The 27,755-nt window shown below is 45.2% G+C and overlaps 1 protein-coding gene across 1 annotated transcript; it reads right to left on the minus strand.

Annotated features, from left to right (window-relative positions):
- Positions 1–1,753: 1,753 nt before the first annotated feature.
- On the minus strand, positions 1,754–27,755 carry ZDHHC7 (zinc finger DHHC-type palmitoyltransferase 7). The gene is made up of 8 exons (XM_061594702.1): positions 27,473–27,755; positions 20,718–20,799; positions 12,708–13,030; positions 10,237–10,361; positions 8,628–8,724; positions 7,272–7,353; positions 5,279–5,409; positions 1,754–5,062 (listed from the first exon to the last, which is right to left on the minus strand). Exons 3-8 carry the CDS (start codon positions 13,011–13,013, stop codon positions 4,886–4,888), a joined length of 918 nt encoding a protein of 305 aa, XP_061450686.1. The 5' UTR covers positions 13,014–13,030; positions 20,718–20,799; positions 27,473–27,755; the 3' UTR covers positions 1,754–4,885.

A 27,755-nucleotide genomic window follows, 5' to 3' on the forward strand; every position in this document is an offset into this window, starting at 1 on the left:
AATATGTAGCATGTGATCCCCACACATCACTGTATTGACTTGGATGGATGTATTTCCATCGTTATTGTCATTATGTGGCAACCATATGACTCATGGCAACTATTTAAAGTAAGGGTTTCTGACCTTTCTTGGGCCAGCGGACATATTTGGAATGTTAAAAAAGTGCTGTGGGCACCAGTCACAAAATGGCTGATTTGGGAGCATGCCGTATAGCACAAAATGGCTGCCATGGTGTGGCATAAAACAAAATGGCCATCACATCAGAAAGAGCAGGAAAAGGCAGGCCCAGAAAATGGAGCAGCCATGTCCATCCGTCGGTGGAAAACAAAAGCACCTACATCAGGTATCACCACGCTCACTCACAAAGAGAAGCTCTTTCCACCTCTCCTCTCTTCCAAAGAGAAGGGGGCATTCTCCAGTCCTGGCATCCAGTGAAATGTGGCCATGCTTAATGGAGCATGTTCAATGTGTGAGTTTGAACCAGTGCAAACAGGAACCGAGTAGGAAGAGCAAAAAGTCTCTCATACATTGTGGATTTTAGAGGGGATATCTACTGAGTCCGCTTGCAGATACCATAGGAGGTACTTGCAGGCACCTGTGGGTGCCATGAGAGCCAACCTGATTTAAAGCCACCAAGAACAAGCAACTTGGAATTTGCTGTGAGAAATATCCTTCATAGCATGGAGTGTATGTGTCGCAGGGTGGGGAGAGCACCTAGAAATACATTCACTACTACAGACCATAATCCCCTACAGATCCCTAGCAGTAAAAGCCTCTCTGTAGTTTACTACAGGAGTAGCTGCAACAAATGGGCAGCGCAGGGAGGTAGCAAATTCCTCATTCAAAATGGTGCCAAACTACATTGTACACTTACAGTAGGAGTCTCCTAACAACTTTCAGCACCCTTCACAAACTAGAACAGTCTTCTATTTGAAGGGGTCCTTTGTTGAAGGGCCAGCTGCTCCAACTATGGAGAGATGTACATTGCTCCTACTTTGCTGCCCTGGGCTCCTACTAGGAGGAAGGGCAGGATGGAGATATATATAATTTCTATTTCAATTATAAATAGGAGAAGGGCCAAAGCTCAGCGGTGCAGCATCTGATTTGCATGCAAAGGCCGCAGGTGCAATCCTCGGCATCACCAAGTACAGCTGGGAGAGATTGTGGTCTGAAATTCTGAAGAGCTGCTGCCAGTCAGTGTGAACAACACTGAGCTAGATAGACCAACAGCCTGACTCAGCATTAGGCAGCTTCTTGTGTTCCTAATACGACTGGATACCAGGTGCAGCCAAAATGTATGTTGACAGTTCTTTGTTCTCTTTGAAGAGCTGAAAAATGAAACATCAGAAAGATGTAGCCTTTGCAGGCAAGGAAGTTGAGCCATCATTGGTCCATCTGCCCCTATATTGTCTATTCTGATTTCAACTGTCAAAAGTCTTATGTAGGTATTGTTCCTCAACTCACAAAGGATGCCAGGATTTTTATGCATGCAAAGTATGTGCTCTGTCACAGATATATTTATTACTGCATTTATATCCCAACTTTCCTCCAAGGAGCTTGTACATGGTTCCCTTCCCTCTCCATGTTATCGTCACAACAACCCTGTAAGGTAGGTTAGGCTGAGAGACATCAACTGGCCCAAAGTCACCCAGTAAATTTCATGGCTCAGCGGAGATTTGTACCGTCTCCCAGGCCCTGATCTGTCACTCTAACTGCTGCCCCGCATAAACATGAAATTAAATATCCAAAAGACTTCAATTAGTTACTTTATTTTACATTAAAAAAAATTACAACAGAAAAGCCAAGAAATCCCACTTTCATACACACACCACACACACACGCACTTGCTAAGTCACACACAGGTTCAACTGCTTTAAAAGGGATCTGCTGAGTTCCAGCAGGACACTCCATCAAAATGTACGTCCGAAGAGTCTTGGGTTAAAGCAGATCTAACCAATTCCCAACCTGGGCAAAGATGCAAAACTAAAACGGCCAAGACCTTCCTGGGCTTGCTTCATTTTTTAACCTTGCTGCCATAACCAAAATCCAATTTTATTTATCTGCTTGTGGGTTCTGTTTGTCAGTTCCCCCAGACTCGATGGAACTGTGAATATATACACAAGAACGAACTGCAGACTTTTGGTTATGGGCTGAGAATGGACTGCAAAGATCCTCCAAAGCATTAGCTGCATGGCTTTCAATTCTGCAGGGTCATTTGCTTCACCCATTCTGCATGCCTGCCCAACACCCCAAGACACCACCTTCTTGCAGTGAGCCCCATTTGTATGGACAGCAGGTAGTGCAAATGAACATATCGGAAACTGGTATACATAGCCATGGACCAGTTTAGTCATTGCACAATGGGGGAGTGAATGGGACCCCCTCACTGCCACCACCACCACATAAGCATTGCAATATTGCAAGTGGCTTCCCCCTGCAGGGGCCCAATTCCCCTCCTCAAAGGGAAAACCGTTTACATGCCTTTCTGTGCAGAGTATGCAATGTAGCACAAAACAGGCCCTGTTCTCTCTCTCCTGGCCCCCATCCCTACAGATCACACTTCTTCTTTTTGCTTAATCCTAAACGCCAAACTGGCGATACAGGAAGCCCTCAGGAGGGTACATCCTTGGGCATCTCTCCCATCTTGCTATAAAACTCAATTCATTGTAAAGGTAAGATGCTGCGGAGGCATACAGAAATAGGTGAGTGAGCAACAAGGAATTAAAGCTCCTACTGAAGTTAGATGGTCCAGAAATATATGGCCCAGAATCCATTGACAGGAAAAGAGAAATCTGCAGATGTGACAGAAGCTTTGCTTGTTTTGATTTTTTGGAACCATAGTCGTTGTCCTGACAGCCGAAGAGGCAAGCCACTCTCTAAGTTGAATACTCTCTTCAGCAGTAACAAGCGCTGGGGTGATAGCAGCAGAGTTCCAGCTGTGCACAGGGTGCAATCTCCCAGGCACATTATGACATAGGCCTCAAGATTCTGGCAAGTATTGTGATCCCAACAGCAAAACAAAAGCTTGGCCCCAGTATGTTGATAGGCAAATTTCAACACAGGAACTTTCCCCTCCCTAAAAAAGAAACGTTTTTCTCTAACTTCTAGACACACATGCTCAACATGTGCATTCAGCCCCCCACTTTTGTGTCATTAATAGAAGGGAGGGGGGGGGAAGGATCAGCTTTTGTTATTTAGCACAAAGAACACTCTCTTTAGTTGATGTTTCATTACTCGCAGGTGTAAGAGCACATTCAAACCATGCAGCGGCTTCTCTCTACAAGAGACACTGGTTTTACACCACTAATTTTGATGGTCTGGAGGCAGTTTTCGTTGGAATATGGCAGTATGCCACATTTCTTATTGTTGCTGCTGTAGCGGATATTAAAATCCTCTTTGCACAGATTCCTCTCTGTCAATTCTTGTTTCTGAAGAAATGTGCCCTTCTCCCTTGCTGATAACGGTCAGCAAAATGTGGCTGTGATTCACACAGAAGAAGCTGGTGTGGCTGCAAGGAGATGGGGTGAACAACTGGCAGCACATTTCCAAGTCCATTCTAGCTTTGTCGTGATGGCCGCTTGTTTGTGTGGGGGCACCGATGTGCACACAGTGCTCCCACATACACAAGAATGGTGCCAACAGCTTTGACAGAAGGGACAGTGCCACCGTCAGAATCCCTTTCGTCATTCAGGAGGTCCCTGTCCCACTGAAATGAAGATGAAAGCTGGTGAACTCTGTGTGCACAATGGTGCACCTCTGAAGCTCAGCATTTAAGGCCCTCTGGAACCAGCAAGGCTGCCTTTGAAATAACATGTGTAGAATCTGGCCGCAAGCCTGTTTAAAAACATGCCTTTCAAAAATATTTTTTGCAGGTCACATCTTATGACGTAAACAAATGCTTATTTTGGAATAGTAATAGGGAATAGGTCTTACCCACAGATTCTGAGACTCTGCTGGCCTGCTTTCTGACAAATCTCTGCAATGAAATGTAAGAATCAACAGACTGTTGAATGAAGAGAATTCCAGTCTGCAGTTCCTCATGCCACAAGAAGTATCCTCAGACCCTTTTTTTCTCCTTTCCTAAGGACAAAAAGTCGCCCTTAGATTTGCCTGAAGCTTAGTCCCCTTAAAATTGATCATGAGCAAGAAACTGCCGTAAATACGATTTCTGCTCATTTAGCATTTAAAATTGAATCCTGAAAAAGGAATAATCTTCTGAGCCTACGGAAATTTTAGACGGTGATCAGCCTTGTATGTTTTTTTGTTATTTGGGCATGGATCACAGACTTGCTCAGATATTCATATGTGGAAATAGAGCTCAGGGGGTTTCTGGGACAAACAGAAAAGTTAACACAATGGAGCTGAAAACTGCCTAAAAGCTATCAGATCAAAAAAGGATTTCATTTGGCTAGTCATTTCCAGTATTTGTACTTGTATAATAACATGATTGACAACTGTGCCTTGCCACACAGTATTATAAAAAAAATAGCAGAGGTCAACTCCTTTTTTTAAAAAAGCACACATATCAAATAAAAGGGGTTTGACAAAAATAAATGCATAATTAGTCCTCTAAAATAATAAGTTACAGTAGTAAAGACGATATTTTGGCTTCTGTAGTGTGGCCATCCACCTTCATTGTTTCTGCTCGTTTTCTTCCCTTGCTCAAAAGCCATGTGTGGTACGACCCACTTTACACTTCTGAGAGTTAATGAGATCTCTGTGACCATAAATGTATAAAATTCTGCTTGCTACAAGCAAAATGTTTCACATGTGTCAAATCTCCACTGGTCACAGGTGACTTGTGGGCAGCATTTGTTTTTCTCTCCTGGTGCCCAATAAATACAATATACTACTTTTTTGTGAGTTCCAGCATGATTAGGCAGACTCAGACAGAAAACTCAGGAGCTCCTTTCTTGGCTCTTAGCATAAGCCGTCTGACTCGAAATCCAGCAAAAGGATTTATCCACAGCAGAGAAGGTTGGCCCCCAAAGACAGATTTCATTCCTTCCCAGCGTAGCCTTCGTTCCCAAGTGGGTTTCTCACTCTTCAGCCTTTCAATCTCCTGCAAATAAATATGATAAAAACTAAAGTTATGAAATTCAGAAAGCACAAGAAGCTCTAGTCAAGAGTCAACACCTCAGCAGAGCAGAGCACAGGAAAGGGGGTGGAATGAGGGAGTGGGAGAACCAGGTTCAAATCCTTATCCAGGCCTGCAGCTCCCCAGACACATGCAGGCAAGGTTCAAAGCACAACTGCAAGAAAAACCTGTAGGTCTCACCGTTTCATCATTGCATATGGAGTGGATCTGGGTGCCAAACATTACTGCAGTGAACGTAAGAAACAGAAAACCCTCAAGGCACAAGAAGATCAGCAGGATCACAGTCACGGGCGGGGAGAAGTCACTGCATTCTGAAAAAGAGAAGATGCGTTTGAATTAAAAAACAACACATAATGGCAAGCAAGCAGTCAAGAGATAACTCCAAAAGAATTAGCGAGTTCTAGAACCTACAGGAATTTAGGGTAGGTCTACACTCAAAGCCCAGGCCAAAGGATCAAATACATACACATCTACAGCCAAACTGTTTGCCTGCGAGAGGCCAGACGCATGTAGAAAATGGTTGTTCCTGCATGTGGCTGCCACTATACAAGGCCGGATTAAGCTGAGGAGGGCCCCTAGGCTGATTGGTGTTTGGGCTCCCCTTCTCCTCTTAGGCAATATTTTTCTCAAACCCCTTACAATGGTAATGGATTGATGGTATATATAGTTTTATTAATAGACTTGTATGCAGGGCCGGCTCCAGGCATGACGGGGCCCTTGGGCACCAGCGTGCCATGGGCCCCTCCGCTCCCCTTCCGCAATCCACGGAAACAGCCGCAGGAGGGATCGCAGGACAGGAGCTTCTGAGCTGCCCGCTGTCCCGTCCCATCCCATCCCCCTCGCTTCAGCTACCTTTCCAGTTTTTTTGCAGCTGTGTGCACTGGTTTGCCATCAATCAAGATGGCGGCCGAAGTTTCCCTAAGGGGCTGAAGCCTCTGCTGTCATCTTGGTTGATGGCAGCAATGTGCGTGTGTAGCAGAGAAAAAGGTAAGTGAAGCAGGGGGATGGTGGGCAGTTTTTAGCTTATGCACGGGCCCCCAAGAGCTCCGGGCCCCTAGGCTTCAGCCTACTAAGCCTAATGGATAATCCGGCCCTGCCACTGTACACAAATGGCTTGCCGCAAGCTGGGAGACACCATGGGCTCAAATGTAAAGTGAATCCCAGGTGCTCTGGGTTCATGTGTACCACATTTTTACAGGTCTATATGTCTAGTCCTATTACTTATGACAAAGTGTAAGACACAATATATACAGGACCCTTATAATTGACCCTACCACACTACAAAGTGTGCATTATCTAAGCCTGCATGCTCAATTTTAAAAAGGAAATCATTTAAAAACCACAGTTAAAAGGAACATCTGGTGGAATGTGCTCCCCCCCCACACACACACTGGATAGCTCCATGAACTTCCCTAATAAGGCTGAATGACGCATATACGTCTTTGTGATAACCACCACACACCACTGTAGGGCAGGTGTGGGGAACCTTTGGCCCTCCCAATGCTGCTGAATTACAACTCCTACCATCCCAGCCCATAGGCCATGCTTGCTGGGGCTGATGAGGGTTGTAGTTCAGCAACATCTGGAGGGCCAAAAGTTCACCCCATCTGCTTTAGGGCTTCTCAATCTTAGAAAAGATCTACACTGGTGACCAGTTTTTCTGGGCTCAAATTTAAAGTGCCGCTTTCAACCGCGAAAGCCCCAAACAGCTTGGGTCTCTAGAGGACAGCTTTCTCCTATATGAACCTGCCTGACCCCTTCAAAGGCCCTTCTCTAGGTAATCTCATCTTCTGAAGTAACAAGGATGGTTGCCAGGGGGACAAGCCTTTTCAGTGGTGGCTTTTATGGAATATCCTCCCAAACTGATCTGGTAGGCTCCTTCTTTAATGATACCGAGGTGCCAGGAGAGAGCTTTTCTTTATTTAACAAGACATTTTAATGATTGTTCTGCTGTTTTTACTGTTTTTTAGTGCCTCTTGGTTTTTATCTGCTGTTTTTTCGACTGTTGCTGCTGATTAAGTTAAAAAAAATAATGTTTTAATTGTTTAATTTTCACATAGTAGTTTCTTGTATGGTCCTTGAGATACTCTGGTAGAGAAGTGACTTAGATGTGCTTGAAATAAATAATTAAATCACACACCGTATTACAAAAGCAACTCAAACGTAAGCTTACCAATCCACTGTCCTCGGACACAGAAGAAGAACTGAAACCCACATAAGATGAGAGCATGAGTTGAAATTAGAGCTATGTACATCTGGAAGTGAGAGACAGATCTGGAAGTCAGCTTTGAAAGGCATGCAACCATTAAGCTTGCAGGCTGTCATTATCAATGTCTCTTCCTATTAGTTCTCATCTAATCCATGATCTGGATTGAAATATGCGTATTAGGTGGTCTCAAGCACTCATATGAGCCTAGAGATTTTAAGAAGACCATGGCATATTGCAAAGTGCATTTGAAATTCCCAGAGTCTTGGGGTTGGGGTGGGGAGAAGAGAAGCCTTGCTGGATTGGAACAGGGTCCATCTAGCACAATGACAGGGAGCCTGTGCCCCCTGCAGATGTTGTTGGACTGCAATACCCATCATCCCTAACCAACAGCCATGAAGGCTGGTAGTTGGAGATCTACTGGTTCCCTCTCCATGATCTAATCCATCGTTCTTTTCCAACAACAGCTAGTCAGAGGAATGTAAGAAATTGATTTAAAAAAGCATGAAGGCAATAGCTTTCCCCTGCTGTTTACCTCTGCCCCAGCAACTAATATTCAGAGGCAGACTGCATCTGAACATGGGAGGTTTCATTTACCTACTGCAGCTTACAGTGGTTGACAAACCTACCCTCCTCCATTAATCTGTCTAATACCCCTATGAAGTCATCTAGTAAGGAATATGGAAGCAAGCACTCTTCGAGAGAAGCAAGTCCAAAGGCGCACGTAGAATGAATTGCATGAGTTCTTGGGATTCTGGTCAACCTGCCTAATAATAATTCCTTCCCTTCCCTATCCTCCTCAACCAAACCCACTGAGAAGAAATTGGCATCTCCACCACTTGTATTTTCTCTCCACATGGTCTTATGCAACTCCCAAACATCTCAATGCCATATGCACTTGAGATACTCATGGTGGATCGTACCCTAAACTATGCTGTCGCACAGCCTTTCCCAACCAGTGTGCCTCCAGATGTTGTTGGACTACAACTCCCATCAGCCTCAGCCAGCATTGCCAATAGTCAGGAAGATGGGAGTTGTGGTCCAACAACATCTGGAGGCACACTGGTTGGGAAAGGCTGCATGGCAACATACTGCCACCCATCATCCTGAAGGCAGGAATATGCTCAATGGGTTGCATCTAACGTTAGTCGCACTCACAGTAGACTCACTGAAAATAATAAACATGACCAACTTAGGTCTGTCAATTTCAATGCGTCTACTCTGATGAGAACGTCACTGAATACAATCTAAATGTATATCCCAACATCAGTTTAGCTAGAGAGAGTTTTAAAGCTATAACAATTAAAATATATTCCTACTCACAGTAAACAGCACAAAAAACCTCTGGTTTCTTTCCCCCACGCAGTTATTGACCCACGGGCAGTGATGATCCATCTTCCGAATACACCGCTTGCAAATACTTGTGGGATGAGGGGAAAAACATACAGTCATGCTACGGTACACTTTATGGACAATTTGCTCTTGGTGACAACTAAGAAGCAACTTCTCTGGAAATCTAAGACACTGGCACTCATGGCCACAGGAAGCCTATTTCAAAACTGCAGTCTATCAGCTGCTCAGAGATTTTCAACATTAACAGTATTGTGTGACATAATACCATTTGTTTTCTGCAAGAAAGTAAATAACAGTGAACCACGCACATACCCCAAGGGGACACTCCTCACCCACAAAAAAACCCAACAAACACAAAAAAAACCCATCCAACAAAGACTGAATATACTTAGCAGTTATGGGATATTGAATATTAGTTGGAAAAGAAAAATGGGAAATTGGGATGGGAGAATGGAATGGAGTATCTTAGAGGAGGGCATGGCTGACTGACTCTCTGGGAAGAAGCACTCCTGTTGAATGCATGGATAGACATTTTGTCATATAGTTCCACTAGTAACCACACTAATGCTACTAATTATATTAACCTGCAATATATATCAATTCTGCACAGGCCTACATCTCATTCCACATTACGGTCCTGGCACTCTCCATTTGCCTTTGAATGAAGGCTCTCAAGCATCCCATTTTTCAGGAACAAAACTGCAGCTGACCATTTTTAGTGCAGTCAAGCCCTGTCAGAGCTTTCAGGAATGGCCAGCTTCAAGAGCTTTGCCACCACAAAGCCTCAGCAAGCTCTAAGCATTCATCTTAATGCTTAGAGCGGTGATGCACAGAGAGATGGTGGGCCAAAGCGGAGAAGCAGCTGCGGGCAGCTCCTGGAGAACAGCCACCTTTCACGTTCCTGCTCTGCTTGTTCAGACAAAAGCGAACTGGCCTGAGAGAAATGGCCTTGTCTCTCCCTTTTGTACAGGCTGACGTGCATCTACATGCAGCCGCTGGGTGCAGTCATCAGGAGTTTTGGGGTGCGTTGTCATCAGTATGCTGATGACACGCAACTCTATTTAAAATAAAATAAAAATAAAAATAAAAAAAATAAGTGCAGGCAACTTAAAAGTCACACTGCAATGCTCTGTTTTGAGAAAGCTACAAACAGAACACAACGCATGCTGAGAGAAGAGCCTCTGAGATTTAAAAAGCCACTTGAGGCCCAAACATTACGCTGAGCGAGTCTGCACTTGTGTTTCTGAACGTGATTAAAAAAAAAAGCAACTGTGGTGAGCCTCAATCCATATTGAGAGGATGATCCAGATTGGGGTGTGTGCGTTAACCCTCCCCTCCTTCCCACACTGTGGCCCTGACAAAAATCATCTTGCTATTTGCCCCTGGAGGGAAGCTGCTGGCAGGGAGGATTTTCACTGGGACCGTGACAAGGAGGAAACAGGTTAATGTGCCTCCACTTGCACACTAGTCCCAATTGGACCACCACCCTGCTCATATGCGAAGGCGCTTTTAACATCACGTGCAGTTTGGCCCTTGGATTCTGGACCGAGAACGATTCAAAAGCAGCCACGGGACATACCTGCAATGGTGGGTGCGTTCCGGTTTAATGCTGCAGCACTTTGGGCACTTGTAGATCACCTCGCCTGGTTTCAACTGCAAACTCTCCATGTATTCTTTCGTGGCGTTTCCTTTGGGAACAGCCCCCTAAGGCATTACAGATGGAAAGGAAGACAAGACACAATTGCTTGTATTTAGCTGAAGAGCGCAGATGACGGACGTGGCATTTTAAAGAGTGGCCTAAAAAGGAGATCCCTGCTGTGAGGGATTTGTGCTCTGAAGGCACAGTTAAGAAGGTGTGTGAATGTAGCTGCGCACAACTTAGTTTCACCGCCAAGTTGTTATGGAAGGGAGTTTTCCGCAGCAAGGAAGAAAGGACAGAGTGATTGATGGGACCTGGAGACATATGAGCAAGTGAGAGTGGCACAGCTGGAAGAGTGAAGGAGGGCTGAGTAGCAAAGTAAGGCAAAGGCTATGGGAGGGCTTTGGTAGTGAGGACCAAGGAACTGCCCTGGATACAGAGCCAGTATATATAGAAATACACATTTTAGAAAGTCAGAGGTTGCCTTTTTCTCAGACAGGTGTCCTACTCAACAAGTTACCAAGCTGAGAAGCTTCCTGTTCAGACCATTTCAATTCCCAGTTTAGGAACACAAAAAGGGATCCGCCACCCCAACTTCTGTAGCAAGTGCAATACAGACATGTAAGATTTATACTTGGAAGTACACCAAGAAAAAAACAACACAATATTCATGAGGCACACAGGTATGTAGGAAGGAAGGTGTATTAAGGATCTTGTGGTAGGCAAGGCCATATTGTGGCAGATACTGGAGCAATTTCTCTGATGCCTGGCCACAATGTTCCATTTGACTATTCATGATAGTTTGAAGTTTGGCAGCTGAAAGATAACTGTGAGCCAAGCCAGAGGAGCACACACAACTGTTTTCTTATTTTCCAGCATAAAACTCTCTCTTCTTTCTTTCTCTGTGAATGCAAATTAACTCTCTCGAACCTAAAGGCAGCTTCCCATGGGAGCAAGAGAAAAACAACAACCCAAAACCAGCAGATATGGGCAGCTAAGAGAAACCAGGAGGCACTAGGACCTGGAGGGAGTACTATCCCAAGTTTAGGTGTGGTAGTCAGGCCCCGTTAGCTGTGGCCAGGGAGAATTGCACTGGGAAAATACTTACAGGACAACCCAGCAGAAGTGTCAGACCAAGGACAGGATGAGCATCACGTGTGTCAAAGAGGAAGTTCAAGGGAGCTGCTGACCTATTGTCTTCTCTTCCTTCATTCTCCCCTCGTGTCATTTCAGATGAGCCTCCTCCTGCCCTTCTGTCAGTGGAGGTGACCTTCCCTTACACCGAATCAACAATATTGGTCTAGCTGACCCCTGTACGTATGTAAAGGCATTTCTAACTCCTTAATATTTAAAAATCTCTAAGCGATACAGAAAAGCACACCGCAGTGGATCTTCACGGTCTTCCTCAGTCCTGATACTTGAGATCCATTTAACTGGAGCTGTCAGGGAATAAATCCTGAGTGTAAAGCACATGATTGACGACTAAGTTATGGATGCTCCCTCCACTCACAGGAGGAAGTGGCACTACAGTTACTGCACGCCAGGAACAGGGAACGAACAGTACCTTCAGAACCAACCTTCTGCCCAAGGTCCTGCCCTCTCATTTACAGCAATGAGGTTTAGAAGCTTATGGGAGCTTTTACTCTAAGCCAAATTGCCACATGGGAAATTCTGATGGGATGGCAGCTGGGGAGGGTTAATTTTTATCTCCCTACATGCTGAGACACCCCCCCACCCAAAAAAATAATTGGGCTGTAGTCAACTAAATCCTACTCAGAGTAGACCCAATGAAATTAATGAACCTTAGTGAACTGTGACCATTAACTTGAATGGACTAGCACCTGCATACCACTCACTGCCCTCCTGTGCAGGAATTCAGCTTAGAAAATGTTTCCAGTAGTGACAATGGAAACTCCCCCACCCTCAGATTGTTGCACAGGGGGTGATTTTCATTAGGGAGGGACGCGGAGATGGGAAAGCGAAAGAAAGATAAGGGAAGAGAGAAAAGATGAAGTAGTTCAGAGATAGGGTGGCACTGACCACCACTGGCTCTGGCCCTGCCTGCTTTTGCCTTCAGCAGTATGTGGCTTCCCCCAAGAGATTATCCCTGAGGGAGTACAGTCCTCAGCATATAAAGATTTCACAGCCCTCGTGCAGGTGATGCATGAGTGCTTGCCAACAGGGTAAATGACAAGAAACGGCATCACAAACAGCTCTTCATACATGTGTCTAATGCCAGCTGTGCTTTCTTTTTTGGAATTATTTGACTGTGGGTTCTGCTCCCTTCCAAACCCATTTGTGGTGCTATGGAAGGGCAAAACATTCTGCCTGGCATAGATTCTCAGCACGTTGCAGGTCTGTGGGTACGAGATAGGAACCCCAAGTGGGGTGGGGGGAAAGATTCTACTCACAGGATCAGTCAGCATCGTTCTCAGGTGGGAGGACAAGGCGAGCACCGCCAAGCAGTTGAAGAGGGCCCCGTTGATGAGGGAGTACCAGAAGTCCTTGGAAGGCAGCAGAATGACAAACGTCACCACAAAATCTGCATAGACAACGAGGAGCCAAGTCATCACTGCACAGACCATCCCACAGCCGTCACGGATGAACCAGACTCGGTCAGCCATGTCAGACTCCGATGACGATGAATCATAGCTGTCATTTTCGGCAAGTAGCGGGTGATGCTCGACATCGCGGAACCTGTGCCCAGTTGACTGCATGATTTTCTGGACTGGCCCTGCAGAAAAATAACAAAAGGGCAGCCATGCACCAAGGCACTTTGACAGCCGGTGTCAGGTTCTATTACCATGGGACAGAAGCAGGTCCGATTGTACAGGCTACATCTCCAAAACTATTTTTTTCCAAGGCACCGCACTTTAGCAGGAGATTCTGGATATTCCCTTACAAGTCTTCTACCAGAGTTACCTTAATATTTTGCCTCTCCCCATTTCTCTCTAGCTCTGGTTGTAGGAACATGCACAGCACTGAGCCCACTGGGACACATCTCATGCCACTTCAAGGGCCAATTTTTATATTTTTACTAATTCTGTATCGCTATGTCAACTGCGGGAAACAATTTCTGTTTTTTCAAAAGTAAAGTTTTCTTTTTTGTTCACAACAGGCCCTCTTTTTCTCTCTCTCCTTCGGAGCACTCTGTAGTTACCTCCCTCTTTTAATTCCAGGTCTGGATCGTTCTCTGCCTTCTCTTTCTGCATCCCACAGCACAAAGTTTTTTTCCTCTTTCTGCACTCCAATAGTTATCCCTCTTTTTTTTCTTAACCACAGGAAGGGATGTCGGAGAATTCAGATGAAAAGGGAAAAAGAAGTGGAAATTGCTGCAGTTCGCGTCTTTGACTATGTTCAGGAATGGAAATCAGCGAAGCAAATACAATCAGCATTTGTTCACATGGTTTTCTTGAAGTCCACAGACAATGCGTAATTAGTAATTTGTTTTTTATATTGCTTTGGCACTTTATTTACATTGAAATAAATGTTAAGATGCAATTTACATAAATAATTACGCCACTTATGTTAAAAAGCTGACGACACAGTATTTGGTGGAAACCGAACTGCAGTGGAATGGAAGCGGCTGATTGTGATGACTACAAGTGAAACAGAAATTGCTGTCTCCTTACATCTCTCCCCACAGGTCTCTCAGCATACCCATCTGAGTGACTTCTTTTTCTCTCTCTTTCTCTCCCACTCTGCACCCTGTGTCTACCCTTTTACTCTGTGCACTCTTACCTCTCATCATCCTTTTTTTCTTCCAGGCTCTAATTTTTGCTCAATTTTTCATGCACTCCATCTCCCCACTTCTGACAACAGCACAAAATGTTTGCTCCCCCAACCATGAACACCACCAAGAGTCTTTGGCTGCGATCGTATGCACACTTACTAGGCAGTATGCCGCAATGAACTCCATGGGACTTACCTCTGGGGGCATGCAGCTCCGCTTGCTGGCAAACTGGCTCAAAAAACTGGTGCCAGCTTGACTGGGTGTCTCTGAATCCAAAGAAAAGAGCAATGCAGACATTGTGCTGCAGGCATCCTCCCTTCCACACCTCTGCTTTTAACGCGTGGGAGAGGCAAGCTTAGTTGCTCCCAAAGAGGCAGGAAAGGTTTGCAAGATGTAGGTATTTGGAATTCCCTAAGCAGGCAGGGAGAGGCCAGAACAGGCTCATGTGCCTTACGTTGTGGAGGCCCAAGCTCATCTCTTTACATTCATGTAAGAGAAGAAAACGAGGCCAACGCAAGCGAGGTTTTTATCCGCTGAGAGGGGGCATTTCCAGCTTTGCACTGAGTTAAAAATAGCTTTATTACATTCCAGACAGATAATTCTCTTACAATAGCAGAAAAAAGAAACTGTCTGAACAGCTCAAGCTAATTAATGTTTACTCTGAAGCAAGTTCCACTGAATTCAGTAGGATTTACCCCAAACTGCACAGCCTGAGGCTTCCCTTAAACATTTTCCTAGGAACTAGCATCATTAGTATCTCAGGGGCCAGAAAATGAATTCCCATCCCAGCACAAATTATAAGTAATTCAGGCAGAACTGTTAGCATATGATTAGAACAATCTGGTGGAGTATGGTGACAAAGAGATTAAACTACGAATCAGGAAAAACCCCGTTTGAATTTTCACCTCTGCCATAAACTAAGTGGCCTGCGGCAAGCAACTCTCAACCTCACCACTACATCTGCAATATTAAGATGATCACACTGGGGTACCTTACAGGCTTGTTGTAATGGGGAACTGGGATAGGAAACTTGTGGCTCTCCGTATCTTGTTGGACTGCAACTCCCATTAGTCCCAGTCAACATGGCCAATGGCCAGGAATGATGGGAGCTGTAGTCCACCACGACATGCAGGGCCAACAGAATAGGGTAAAGTGTTTTGAACATTCAGACATTATGTAAATTATTATATTCAGATCAGAAATGAATACACACACACACACCATCTGTATAAACGGAGGAGCAGGGACAGCATGCAATTGATCCCATATGGTGCTGGAAAGCAGAGACAATTGCTGAAGCACACACAGCAAAAGTCTAAATTTACACAATGACTCAGCAAAAAAAAGAAAAAGGAAAAAAGGAAGAGGCTACTCAACACAGCAACAGCAGCAAGATCTCTGCAAGGGGCTATGCTCTGCACGTTCAGCTAGCAATTTAATCTTGTGAACAGATTTCTCTCTGCTGCTCACACATTCTGGCCCTTCAAAAGCAGTATGTGCTGGAATTATACAGCCACCAGAGTAGCTTATACTATAGAGTTGTTAGGAGACTCATATTCCCCTGACAGAGGGCCAATGGCCAGAGTGGTTTAACAGTCAGCCCCTCTTCCCAGAGAATTCTGCGAATTGGAGCTCTGTGAGGGCAATAGGGTGTCTCTCAGCACGCTTCACAAACTACACTTCCCAGGAATCTTTGAGGGAAGCCATGACTGTTTAAAGTGGAATAAAGGTCTGGTGTGGGTGTGGCCACCTGATTAGCCAAGCCAAACAGCTGTGAGTCTGGCTTTTAGAACACTGAAAGTTCTTACTGAGCATGCCGAATGCTGTAATAGACTTCAATGTTAAATTTCTTAAATTAATTAAAAATCAGCCGTGCATTTTTTTTTTAACTTTTAAACTGTAGAAGGTGAAGGTCAGAGTATGGGGCAAGATCTGTAATAGGATCACAGGCACTCTGTGAACATGGCTGATTTTTAATTAAAGGACTGGTCTTTAGGCAGGCAAAACAGTGTTTCTCCATTGAATGGAAATTAAATATCCATGCTGTTTGGTTGCTGGGAATCATAACTACTCATAATTTGGGAAGTGAACACACTACAGAGTTCAGATGGAGGGAGGGCAAAAGAAAAAAAGAGGTATAAAATCACACATGAGCTGGTGAGATAAAGGATTGTGTCCTCCAGCCTTCCTCAAGAAATACTGGTGTAAGGTCACCTACCTTATTTCATTAAAATCCTTCATCAGAAGCCCACATTTTCTTTGGTGCAACCCTAAAATCCTCAGACCCTTCCATAACCAAATCTAACATTGTGTAGCTAAAATAATGCATATTCTTCCTCCGCTTACCCATGCCTCCATTTCCTTCCTCTTCTGTGGTTGTCTTCTTTCTGCTGACTTTGGGATTATAATAAGCCCGTTTGGGGCAGGGATCTGTCCCCTCATACTTAGTAAAGCACCATGCAGATGGATGGTATGTTGTTGTAAATAATAGTAACAACAACAACAACAACATGTTTAATAGATCGCTGCAATATTGTAAGTGTAGGCTTTAACAAGTTTATTTGTATTAGATTTCCTTTTAAACTAGGTTAGTTTTTAAAAGGGACACAGTATAATTCATTTTATATAAATGAAAAAAAGCTCTGATTTTTATCTACCCTATTAGTCCTCATTTTGCCTGGCTTGATTGTAATACTGCTCTCTCTCTCTCTGCAGATGCAGCTTTTTGCTTTGATGGAAGCAGGCGTTCATTGAACTAGGTGTCTTGAGTGGAGCTATAATGGGATTCATTTAGCTGTATATTGCCTCATCACAAAACAAACAGGAAGGAGGTCCCAGTGAGCCTCAACTATCTGTAGAGAAAATCAACGCATTAAGACCCGATTGCAGTGAAACCCCAAAAGTGCCAGGAACAGAATGAAACCCTAGATGCGCTTTCAGCCCTGAAATCCCTATTGATTCACTGCTATTAAGGACCGTGCTGGAGAGCAACCTGAAAGCGCTGCATTGATCTGGCGATAATCTGAGCAGATGTCTCGCTGCTCTGCAACTAATGGTAGCTCCCCTTCCCCACAGCAAACAAGCAAGATTTAATGCAGTTTAAGGTGCACACTTACCAATTTGTGTGCCATTATCAATTTTTCCCAGAATGTTAATCTGCACTATCCAAGTTGACCAAAATAAGAACTTCTGGAGGCAGGTGCTTCTGTACAAAATAAGACAGACCCCTTGTCCAGTGTATCCACTCTCTTCGTAAGCTGCTACTATAAACTAGCAGTGCAACTACTGCTGCAAATAGGGTGTTTGGACACAGAAGACACCAATTCCATTACCTCACAAAAGCACACTAAGTATATGTTACATATATGCTACACAAGTGTGATGTAGTAGTTAGAATGTTGGACGAGGACCAGGAAGACACAGGTTCAAATCCCCACTCAGCAATGCAGCCCATTCAGTGACCTTGGGAACCAGTCACTGTCTCTCAGCCTAACCTACCCACAGGGTTGTTGTGAGGATAAAATGGGGAGGGGAAGAACTGAGCTCTTTTCAAGAAAGGTGGTATATGAATGTGGTAAGAAATAAATATGCAACCTACATTATGGAACTGATAAAGAATAGCATTTGCGGTTAATCAGATATTAGACAGGTAGATGTTTTGAAGTTGTACCTATTATGTTGAAGGCCATATTGTGTAGCCTTGTTGCAAATGTGAGAGAGGGTTTTTTGGGGGGGAGGGGCGCAATTTATTCCAAATAATTCCAACAGTTAAAAAGAGGACATCCAGAAAACCTGAAAAAAGCACACAGATCAGCACCATCACTCACAATTAAGGTGAAGTTCAGATTGGTGATCTTAGCCCGTAGAAAGATCGAAGATCAGGAATGAGGAACCTGTGGCCCTCCAGATATTGTTGGACTCCAACTCCCATCAGCCCCACCCAACACGGCCAATCATCAGGGATGATGGGAGTCAGGAGTCCAACCACATCTGGTGAGTCACAGGCTCCCCACCCTTGCCCTAGATCAGTGGTTCCCAACCTGGGGGCCGGGAAGTATCCAGAGGGGGCCGTGAACAGTAAAGAAATGAATTATTTATTAATTTTTAAAAAAAAGTCTTCACTCCTTCTACACTGTCTGCTTCCCACTGGCGCTGCAGATGACACCTTCCCCTTGCTCCAAACGAGAGGGGAGGCCTTTTGCTGAAACGCCAGAGCGTCTTGCAGACGCACTAAGGGCAGGCATCTGCCTATAAAATACATGGCAGATGCCAAAGGAGGCTGAGGGTGGAGCTACCAGGAAGAAGAGGGGATTACTATCGCTGATTCCCGTCTCCTTGCACTGCTGCTACTGGCAACACCCTTACTTAGAATGAGAGGGGAGGGCTTTTTGTGAAGCAAAAAGAAGCAAGCCTGCAAAGAAAGGCTGCTTTCCCCCTTCCTTCCTGGCAGCCAGCCTGCCTCCCTGGGGGGAGGGGGTCACAAAAAAATTTCAGCTTATAAAGGGGGTCCCGTGCTCATAAAGGTTGGGAACCACTGCCCTAGATGTTGGAGAACCTGCAAGCTCTCTCTCTTTTTGTGTTATCATCTCTTCCTCATAACCCCTAGGTAAAGAGAATTCCTGATATGGTGTCATCACGTTACAAGTTTGCCTGCCTGCACAGGTGATAGCAAATGATATGGGTTGAGGGCAGCACAGCACGATGACATTGTCATGTGTTCCACTGATCTTGATATTACATGGAAGAGGTAGCAAGGCATGATATGCCAGTGGGGGGTAGAACAGCACAAAGTGCAATGATAACACCATACATTGTGTTCACTTCCTCTTCTTCATAAAAGCTAGGTAACTTCAATGTGCGACATGACGTCGCTGTGCTGTGCATTGCTCTGCCTTGCCCCACATCGCTGGCTGTCAGCTGTGCAGGCAGGGCAAAACACAGAGAGATGACATGCAGTCATACATGGCATTTGCCTAGATGTTACAAGGAATAGGAAGCAAAAGGATATCGAGCAGCAGCAGATCTGTGTCTCTTGTAAGGCTTAGTTAAGCCCTTATTCCAAGTCAGGTCAGTGGGTTTACGTATAGCCTAGTAGTGTTTACTCTGGCAGGCGTGCTTTAGGGCCCCAGGTAGAGGACTCCTACAAGAGGTAATGATGGCCACCAACTTGGATAGCTTTAAACGAGGATTAGACATTCACGGAGGCTAAGACTGCCAATGGCTAACTCTGACGGCTATGTTCTACCTAAACTGTTGGAGGCAGTGTGCTTCTGAACACCAGTTGCTGGGAACCGCAGGAGGGGAGAGTGCTATTGCACTCAGGTCCTGCTTGTGCGCTTCCCATAGGCATTTGGTTGAACACTGCAAGAAGAGGATGCTGGACTAGATGGGCCAGTGGCCTGATCCAGCAGGCTCTTCCTATGTTTGTATGACTTTATATGGTTCTATTCAATTAAATCCTACTCAGAGTAGACCCATTGAAATTAATGACCCTAAATCAGTTATGTCTAGTAACTTCAATGCACCTACTCTGAGTAGGACTAGCATTGAATACTACCCTATATGACTGTGCACAGGATGTGCTCAATTACTCGAGCTGCAGCCTTCCTACTCTGTCACCTAGAGTTCAGAAAATAATTTTAATCTATATCAACGGTAGTGAAGGAAAGAACTCCTTATAAAACGATTAATATTTGTCTGGTCCAGTCTGGTGTGGGGAAATGACTACTTGGCATCACATGGCCAACTGCCATGGCAGTTCAACATCCTAGGCAAAGGGATGGTTTGGACATCCAATCGAGCCACAACCTGATATCACGTCAATCAGAAACAAGGAACCTCTGGCTTACACGCTCCTTCCTCCTCTCATGTGCTACAATTTCCTCCTTCAAACCTTGGTTTGAGGCAATCCAGACTTTGTTGTTTCATCCAAATTGGCAAATTATGGTTTGTGCTTGCTCTGTAAATCAGGATACAATCATGGATTGGCTTTACGTGTGAACCCCCCAATGACATTCAGTCCTGTGCTGCAAGTGTATCAGATGAAACCAAACGCTTAGGAGCACTAGACATCTGAACCTTCATTTACAGCAGCACATTATTACTTCATCCCCAACCTTGAAGTTTTAATGAGAAAATTAACGGTAACCCACACATCATTGTTGTGAACTGGGGCTAGGCGAGCAATCATTTTTATCGCACAACAGAAATAACATAAAAGCCTGAATAAGGAAAACAGTCACTTTCATTTCCCACACAAAGTGCAGCGGTTAATCAACTCCAAATCACAGTTCTGTTATTTCAAAGTACTGCTTAAGTTGCACACATATGAGATGAAGCCCAGCGGCTGCTTCACAATCCAACCCAGCTGCCATTTGTGTGTGGCAGACTCCTGTGCTAATCCAGTGGTGCCACCAGTTTGAAGTGACACAGACAAATGCCACTTCTGCTTGCTGAGCTGCTGCACACAAGTTGCTTGTGAGACGGAGGAGCCTCTCTGCCGTGGCACTCTAAGGTGAGCTGCTGTGACTTGTTCCAAGGCATCAATGTTTGTCTAAAGAAAGCTTACTGTGGGCCACAGGCTCACTATTAGAGATGTAAAAGGCATTTAATTGTTTATGTTTCTATTTGCGACCCACCCTGAGCCTCTGGCGATAGGCTGGGCAAAGAATCCAGAACAAACACATACCTGACAAGGAGTGTGAGTGTTAATCTGACATCTTGATGTTCCTTTGGGCTTCTAAGATGCATGTAGTCATATTTGATGTAACCTGCACAGACATAACAAAGCCACTCATTAGATACAAAAACAGCGCCAAGGGCACGACACAATGTGAAGTGTCATCTGCGATGGAAGTACAGCACATCTGTAGAATGCAAAAACCTGCATTAATTCAGAGGGGAACTTCCATTCAGACCTCTGATAACTTTATAGAGTTGAAATGGCTACGTTTCCATTCTGTCTTTGGATGAAACGTTGAATCTCTAGGAATTTTTTGGGGGGGAGGGGCTTTTCGTTTTTCTGAATAGAGGGCACTGTTAGTGATAGGCGTTATCCACCATCAGCTGCTTCAGGAAAACTCAGACTCAAACCATTTGCCCTGCCCAGCAGCTGTCTGTTCCCTTTGTCTTCATATCCTTCTTCCAGCAAGCGATTTCACAACTGGGAAACACAAATAAATGCTGTACAAGGTTTCCTATATGAAAACATCCACTCGGAGCAAAAGACGGTTGCTAGATTATTGACGTTGCACTGTATCTTCCCAGTGTCGTATCTCCCCCTGTGATTCCAAGTGCAATTCAAGAATATTGTTGTTGAGTTTTAATGGCACTCATGACTTGGGCACCTAAAAGACCGTCTGCTCTTATACGAAGCTGTCTGATCACAATGACCTTCATTAGGGGCCCTACTCCAGGTGACTGGGGCCAGGGCATTCTCTGTACCTCAGCTGCTGAACTCCCTCTTTAGGAACACCAACTTCGTGACACTTTTAAATGATTTTACCCCAGCAAGGTCCCACCTGGCACCTTTGTTGACATTTTTCGGCACCGGCTAAGACTTCTTTCCCTGGATGTTGAATGACTAAGATGATGTTGTGTTGTTACTAGTGTGCTCCCAAAGCTTCCTCTGGCTGCCATGGGGGATGTTTTGTCCTGTTTTTATGGTACAATGTATTTACATTTATCTTAAATGTGTTAAGTGGTTTGGAGACGTTTGGCTAAAAAGCGACTAACAAGTCATCATCATCATCACTATCATCATCATCATCATCTCTTATTTGTTTTACATGCTTTTGACTGAACTGCAATTCAGTTTTACCACTTCTGAGGGTTTATTTTTCCAGTTGTGTTATATCTTGCCATTTATTTATGCTGCCCTTTTGCTATTTATACAGGAAATTTTAAGGTGGCAGTGGTGATTTTTAATGTTCATTTTTGTAGTAATCGTAACTGAGACCTTGTCTTGGGAATTTTAGCAAATTAAAACGCAGATTGTCATTCCCTGCATTTGTGAAGTTCAAAGGCAAGTGGCAAGCCTTACATAGCCAAAACACACACCTGAGAGGGAGGTATGAATAGGCTTGGGGGGAACCCCAAGATGCTGGAGTTAAAAAAAAACTACTGAGGACTGACCATACTCAGTGGTCACAGAGTGCTGACTGAAGGGTGGGGTTGGGGGCAGGGCTGTGGAGTCGGTACACCAAACCTTCAACTCTGACTCCTCTATTTTTCTACTGTCCGACTCCGACTTCTTCATAAATGGCAAATGTATATTTAGCAATAACAAATTTACTGTAGTAAAATGGTAGCACAAGGCATTTCATCACCACCATGTGAATCATCAGGCTAGATTGATAGAACATAAAATATATTTATTTGATTAAAATTTCTGAACAAGAACACTTTCCTAAATTCCTATGAAAGTTTTTATTTTGAAGCCGGAGTCGGTACATTTCTACTGACTCCCGACTCCACCCAAAATTGCTTCCGACTCCGACTCCACAGCCCTGGTTGGGGGCAGAAAAGCAGGTAAGGAATGGAATGTTGTGAAAGAGGGTGAAGCTGAGTACCTGGGGCAGCAAACAGTAGCATGGGCATCCCAACCTCACATCTACAGTCACCTTCACCTATCATCTCAACTATTAGCACCTCCAGAGATCTAGCACTAGAGGTTCCATGGCTACAAGCAGAACTGGGGAAAATTCTGCCCCTGCAGTCCAATTAGAGCCCCAAAGAGTTGTGTTCACAGAACAGAAAAATCCACAGGGCTCTGAATGTAAGCACCCGTGTCAATATTAATAAGAATATCCACACTGACAATGCATGCAAAGCTGTCGCACACAGTTAAGATACTTAAAGAAAACAACATCTCAATGGGAACTAGCTCTGCTAGCTGCAGTCAGCATCTCCCCTTTCAGAAGAAGGCAAGCCAGTCTTTCATTATACAGGTCTGTAGCCTGGGGAAGGCCCTTCTGTAGGAATGAAGCAGCTGCAGGAGACTCAATCTACCTATAAGTGCCCAATTAACCCCCTCTTGATTTAGCCTGAGTATTCCACGCTGAAGGTCACACTTGTTCCACTCCAGGTTATAATGGATTTTCTGCAACTGGATATGCAAAGCAGCCCTGAAGTGGCATACATTCCATGGAAGCTTCTCTTTTAGATGACCGGCTGTATTTTAGGAAAATCAAGGAATTATTTTCAAACTGTTAAGCCAGCTTCCGCTTTTTGTATCTCCCAAGGTTTTGACCTTTACAATTTGCATGTGCAACATACTTGTGCCCTGCATCTCTCTCCTTCCACCCAGGGGGGCAAAATAAAATAATCCATAATAAGTCCTTGAAGATGAGTCTTCACTACTCACTAGCAAGTGGGGTGAAATGTTCTAGCTGAAAGGGTGAAGGGGGCTGGGGAATTCTGCAGCGCCCCCCCCCCAGGCGTTGCCCGACCCACACTATGCTGCATGATGTCATCCCATCATGGAAAACGGGCAGATCTTGTCGAAACCTGGGGTGGGGGGAAGCTGTCACAAATACACAGCCCCTTTCAGCAGCAAGTCTCAGCCACATTGTGTGAAAGCATGATGTCACAGAGCCCAGCCTACCTCCAATCTGCTGGGGGGGGCAGGGGAGGAGAGCAGACCCATTTGTTCAGCAAGGGGCTGGCTGACAGGTCACAATTTGAGAGATGGGCACAGATACACTGATTACCACACACACAAAAAGTGTGGCTTCAAGTGTACAAAGGACAAAACAGGAACAGTTGCACAAATACGAAACTAGTTCTTCTGATTTGCTCACCAAAATCTCCCCACAATGTTGAAATTTACCAAGTCGTGTCTTTGGTTAGGATTACAAAAGCAAGCCCAGATACACCACTTTTCTGGTATTACAGTCACACACACACACACGAGTCACAACCCAGGCTTTGATAGGCAGCCTTTTGGAACTTTTTCAACGCCAGATTCAATCACTTCTCCAGCTAAAAGGACTTCAGGTGCTAGTGCCTGGAAGAACCTCTGCCTGGAACCCAGAGAGGCAGTCCAGAGACAGCACTAGGCTAGGTAGACCAGTTGGTCTCACAATATTAAGCAGCTTCACGTAATTCTACAGGAGTGCTGCTACCAACGCCTTTGTAAAACACTAGAAAGAGCTTGAAAGAACACCTTGCTTCAGGTACCCAGCCGAAGTATTTGAAATCAAAGTCCAAGTAAGAGTACTCATCACAACTCACTACTTTACTGAATGATTCGCTCCTGTTTTTGGACAGGTTAATGAACTTCACAGCTGAAGGTCCCAATACCCACCCTTCCACAAACGTCATCATGACAATAGCTATCTTTTTGCTTGAAAGCAAAAAGTATGCCAACTGAGCCAGTTTTTGGTACCTGGAAAAGAACCATAGACTGCTGGGCGGGAAATTATTTATTTATTAAATTTGTATACTGCCCTTCATCAAGAGACCCCAGGGTGATTTACAGCATAAAAAATAACACACAGCATGTGCCAATACTTAACATAATATTTATTCCACACAAAAGCTAAAGCAAATAATAATATATAATGAAATACAAAATCTAAGATACAATTGTAAAACACAGGACATACTGTATATTATAACATCAACAACCTGAGAAATAGAGGAGAGGAAAATCAGGAGCAGAGTACATACAACACAAAAACAATGTACAAGTAGACAATCTATTCCCTATACAAAGGTAGAGCTTAATTCCTCACTCCTGCCCTCACAGAAAAAGACAGATCCTCACAGCTCTCACCTGGAAGCTTTCTTTACCCCTCCCATCTCTCATCCTGGGAGATCTCCACTTCCCTGCCTCTCACACAGGGTCCTTCCACCCTCTCTCTGCCACTTTCATGACTGGTCATGAGACTTTTGAGGTGAAACTCTTCAATGCAGGAATTGGAATGTTGCTTGTCTACAGCTCTCATCATCCCTGACCATAGGCCATGCTGACTACAGCTGATGTAAGTTTGAGTCCTGCTGCACCCAAAGGACACCAGGTTCCTCATCCCTGCTCTCTCTCTATCAGAGACTCTGAAAAATCAGCACCAAGCAGAATAGACAATACTGGTCTAGATGGACCATCAGTCTGAGTCAAGATGAAGTAGCTTCGTGAGCAGGGCCTCTTAAAGCCAAGACCAATGAATTAAATTGATGACAATGTTCCTTAGCTTCTCAGTTGCAGAGACAGCAGCCAAGAAAAGCATCAGTGCTTGGCTCTCAATGTGAGTTTTTCTGTACAAGGTGAATGAAATTATTTATATTATATCAGAACAGAAAGCCAACTGTCCCAGACATTGTGTTGATTAAAAACACAGCTCTCTCTCAAATTGGGTCCTACGAACGTAGAGGGACACAAAGGCACAGCCAGAAAAAAAGGCTTCTCATTCTCTTTTACAGGACCTGGAAATTTGACATTGGTGGCTACACCAGAAGGGAGAATGAAAGTGTTAAGCAGGGCTGAGCCAAGTTCAAACAGAACAGCATTATGGGAAAATCCTGATCTACAGAGACTAGCACCTATTTCTGACTGAGATGGTAAACCGATGCCTAGGCTGTAACACTTCAGACTGCAAGCGGAACTCTCATTATTGGAAGCAAACAATCAAAATACGTGCTAAAAAGAAGCAAGCATGTCAGGGTGAAAGCAGGTTGCCTGACTTGCTAGTTCTCTATGTGGAGGGTCTTTTTAGAAAAAGAAAATACCTTTTAGAGAGGAGCTCTCAGTCATGTACATCCCCACCTGAGAAGGTACAGTTCAGGCAAGTGAGGCCTAAACTTAGGTGATGGATGGTATACCTTTTTGCTGTGGGATGTAACAGTTACTGAAGGACTGCAATCCCACACACTTTACTTGGGAGTGCTCCCACCAAACTCGACAGGGCTTACTTCCAAAGACAAGATCGGGCTGCAAAAAGGGAAACGATTGAAAAGGCGAAGGAACAAAACCAAAGTAACATAGCACTGAAGAGGGGAATCAACTGGAAGGAAATAACAGCTGGACTTATTCATGTTGGATGGTGATGGGGAGTGCAAAGTCATGTGAAGGGTACAGCTCAAGGCTTGCTTAAGAGTGGGAAGGATTTACAATGAAGTAGCTAGAAAGGAGAAAAGGCATAGTAGTGTTGGATTAGGACTAGAAAGACCCAGGTTCAAATTCCCATTCAGACATATACCTCAATAGGCAATCCTATGCCAGTCACTACCTCTCAGCCTAGCCTATCTCATGGAGTTAGTGACGGGGGGAGACAGCAGAGCATACCTTGGCGGAAAGCTGGGATTTAGGGGTAAAAAGGTAGATAAATGGGCAAGCAATGAAATATCTCCAATGTTTCTCAAAGGAGTTCACTGGAGTAGCACAGCCCACCTCTCTCACCCCCACCTTGCCTTTTATTCTCACCACAACCCAGCAAGGATGGTTCAGCTGAGACAGCAAGCCATCCCATCCTTCACCAAGGGCTGAGAGAGGAGTTGAATCCGGCCCCTCCCTGGCATAAGCCTCTAGTTCAGCCTTCCTGAACCGGGTGCCCTTCAGCTGTTGTTGGACCTCAAATCCCAACAGCCCCAGTCAGCAGGGCCAAAAGTCAGGGGTGGTGGAAGTTGGAGTCCAATAATATCTAGAGGACTCCAGGCTGGTGAAGGCTGCTCCAGCTGGAATGTTAGGCAATGATACAGGGAAAGGCCTTCTCAGTGGTGGCACCACATTTATAGACCAACCCTCCCTTCTAACATACAGCCAGTGCAAAGCCTTATTAGTTAGAAGCCCTGCTTGTTCACCCTGGCTTTTCTTTGCTATTAACACTGAGGCTGGGTGTCGATATTGATCTGTCCATAGCAGTTGCTAATTTTAAGTGCTATTTGCTTTCTCTGGGTTATATTTATTTACACTCTGAGTTACACTTTTTAGTTCTTCCCGGACATGGGAGCACTTTGCAATGGAAAGGCTGGCTAAGACTTCATTTTAAGCAAGCAAATAAGCCCCTCTGAGCGCAACAACGCCATGCGAGAAGGTGGGTCTGGAGGAGGCACAATCCTAAGAAATCGCCTTACACCCTGTGAAACCATCGGTCCATTCGGCTTAGTACTGTCTGCACTGACTGGCAGCAGCGTTTCAGGCAGGAGTCTCTCCCAGCTCTACCTGGAGATGCTGGGGACTGAACCTGGGACCTTCTGCATGCAAAGCAGCTGCTCTGCCCCTGAGCCACGGCCCTGCCCCAAAGCCAAGTGGGGGTGGTGGGGAGGGCAGAAGACTTGGTGGGGAGGCTGGCAGGCGCGGCCTAAAGGGGGAGGCGCTACCTTGAAAGGGGAGGAGAAAGGAAGGGGCGAGGAGGGCGAAGCTCGGGGAAAACGGGGCGGGGCCTGGCGGGGCCACTCGAATGGGCGTGGCTTGTCCGTCCCCCTGCCCCTCCCTCGCAGACTCACCCTCGCTTCGGTCCCTTCAGAACTCTGCCGACGACGACCCAGAATGACAAGGGCAGCGACGGCCGTGGCGGCAGAAGCGGCCTCGCGTTCGAAGTCCCGGCCCATCCCGCGGGGAGGAGGTCTCCCGCTCACGGATCCCCGGAGGGAGGCTGGCAGGCCGTGTGAAGAGCCACCGTTGCTGCTGCCGCTGCCGCCCCCGTGAGGAGCACAGCGAGCGCGAGCTCAGGAAGCCAGCACTGCGCAGGCGCCTCGTCGCGCGGCTAAGGCCCTGCCCCCTGAGGAG

Source organism: Rhineura floridana, chromosome 13 (genome assembly GCF_030035675.1).
Source record: "Rhineura floridana isolate rRhiFlo1 chromosome 13, rRhiFlo1.hap2, whole genome shotgun sequence".
In the NCBI taxonomy this organism is placed as follows: Eukaryota; Metazoa; Chordata; class Lepidosauria; order Squamata; family Rhineuridae; genus Rhineura; species Rhineura floridana.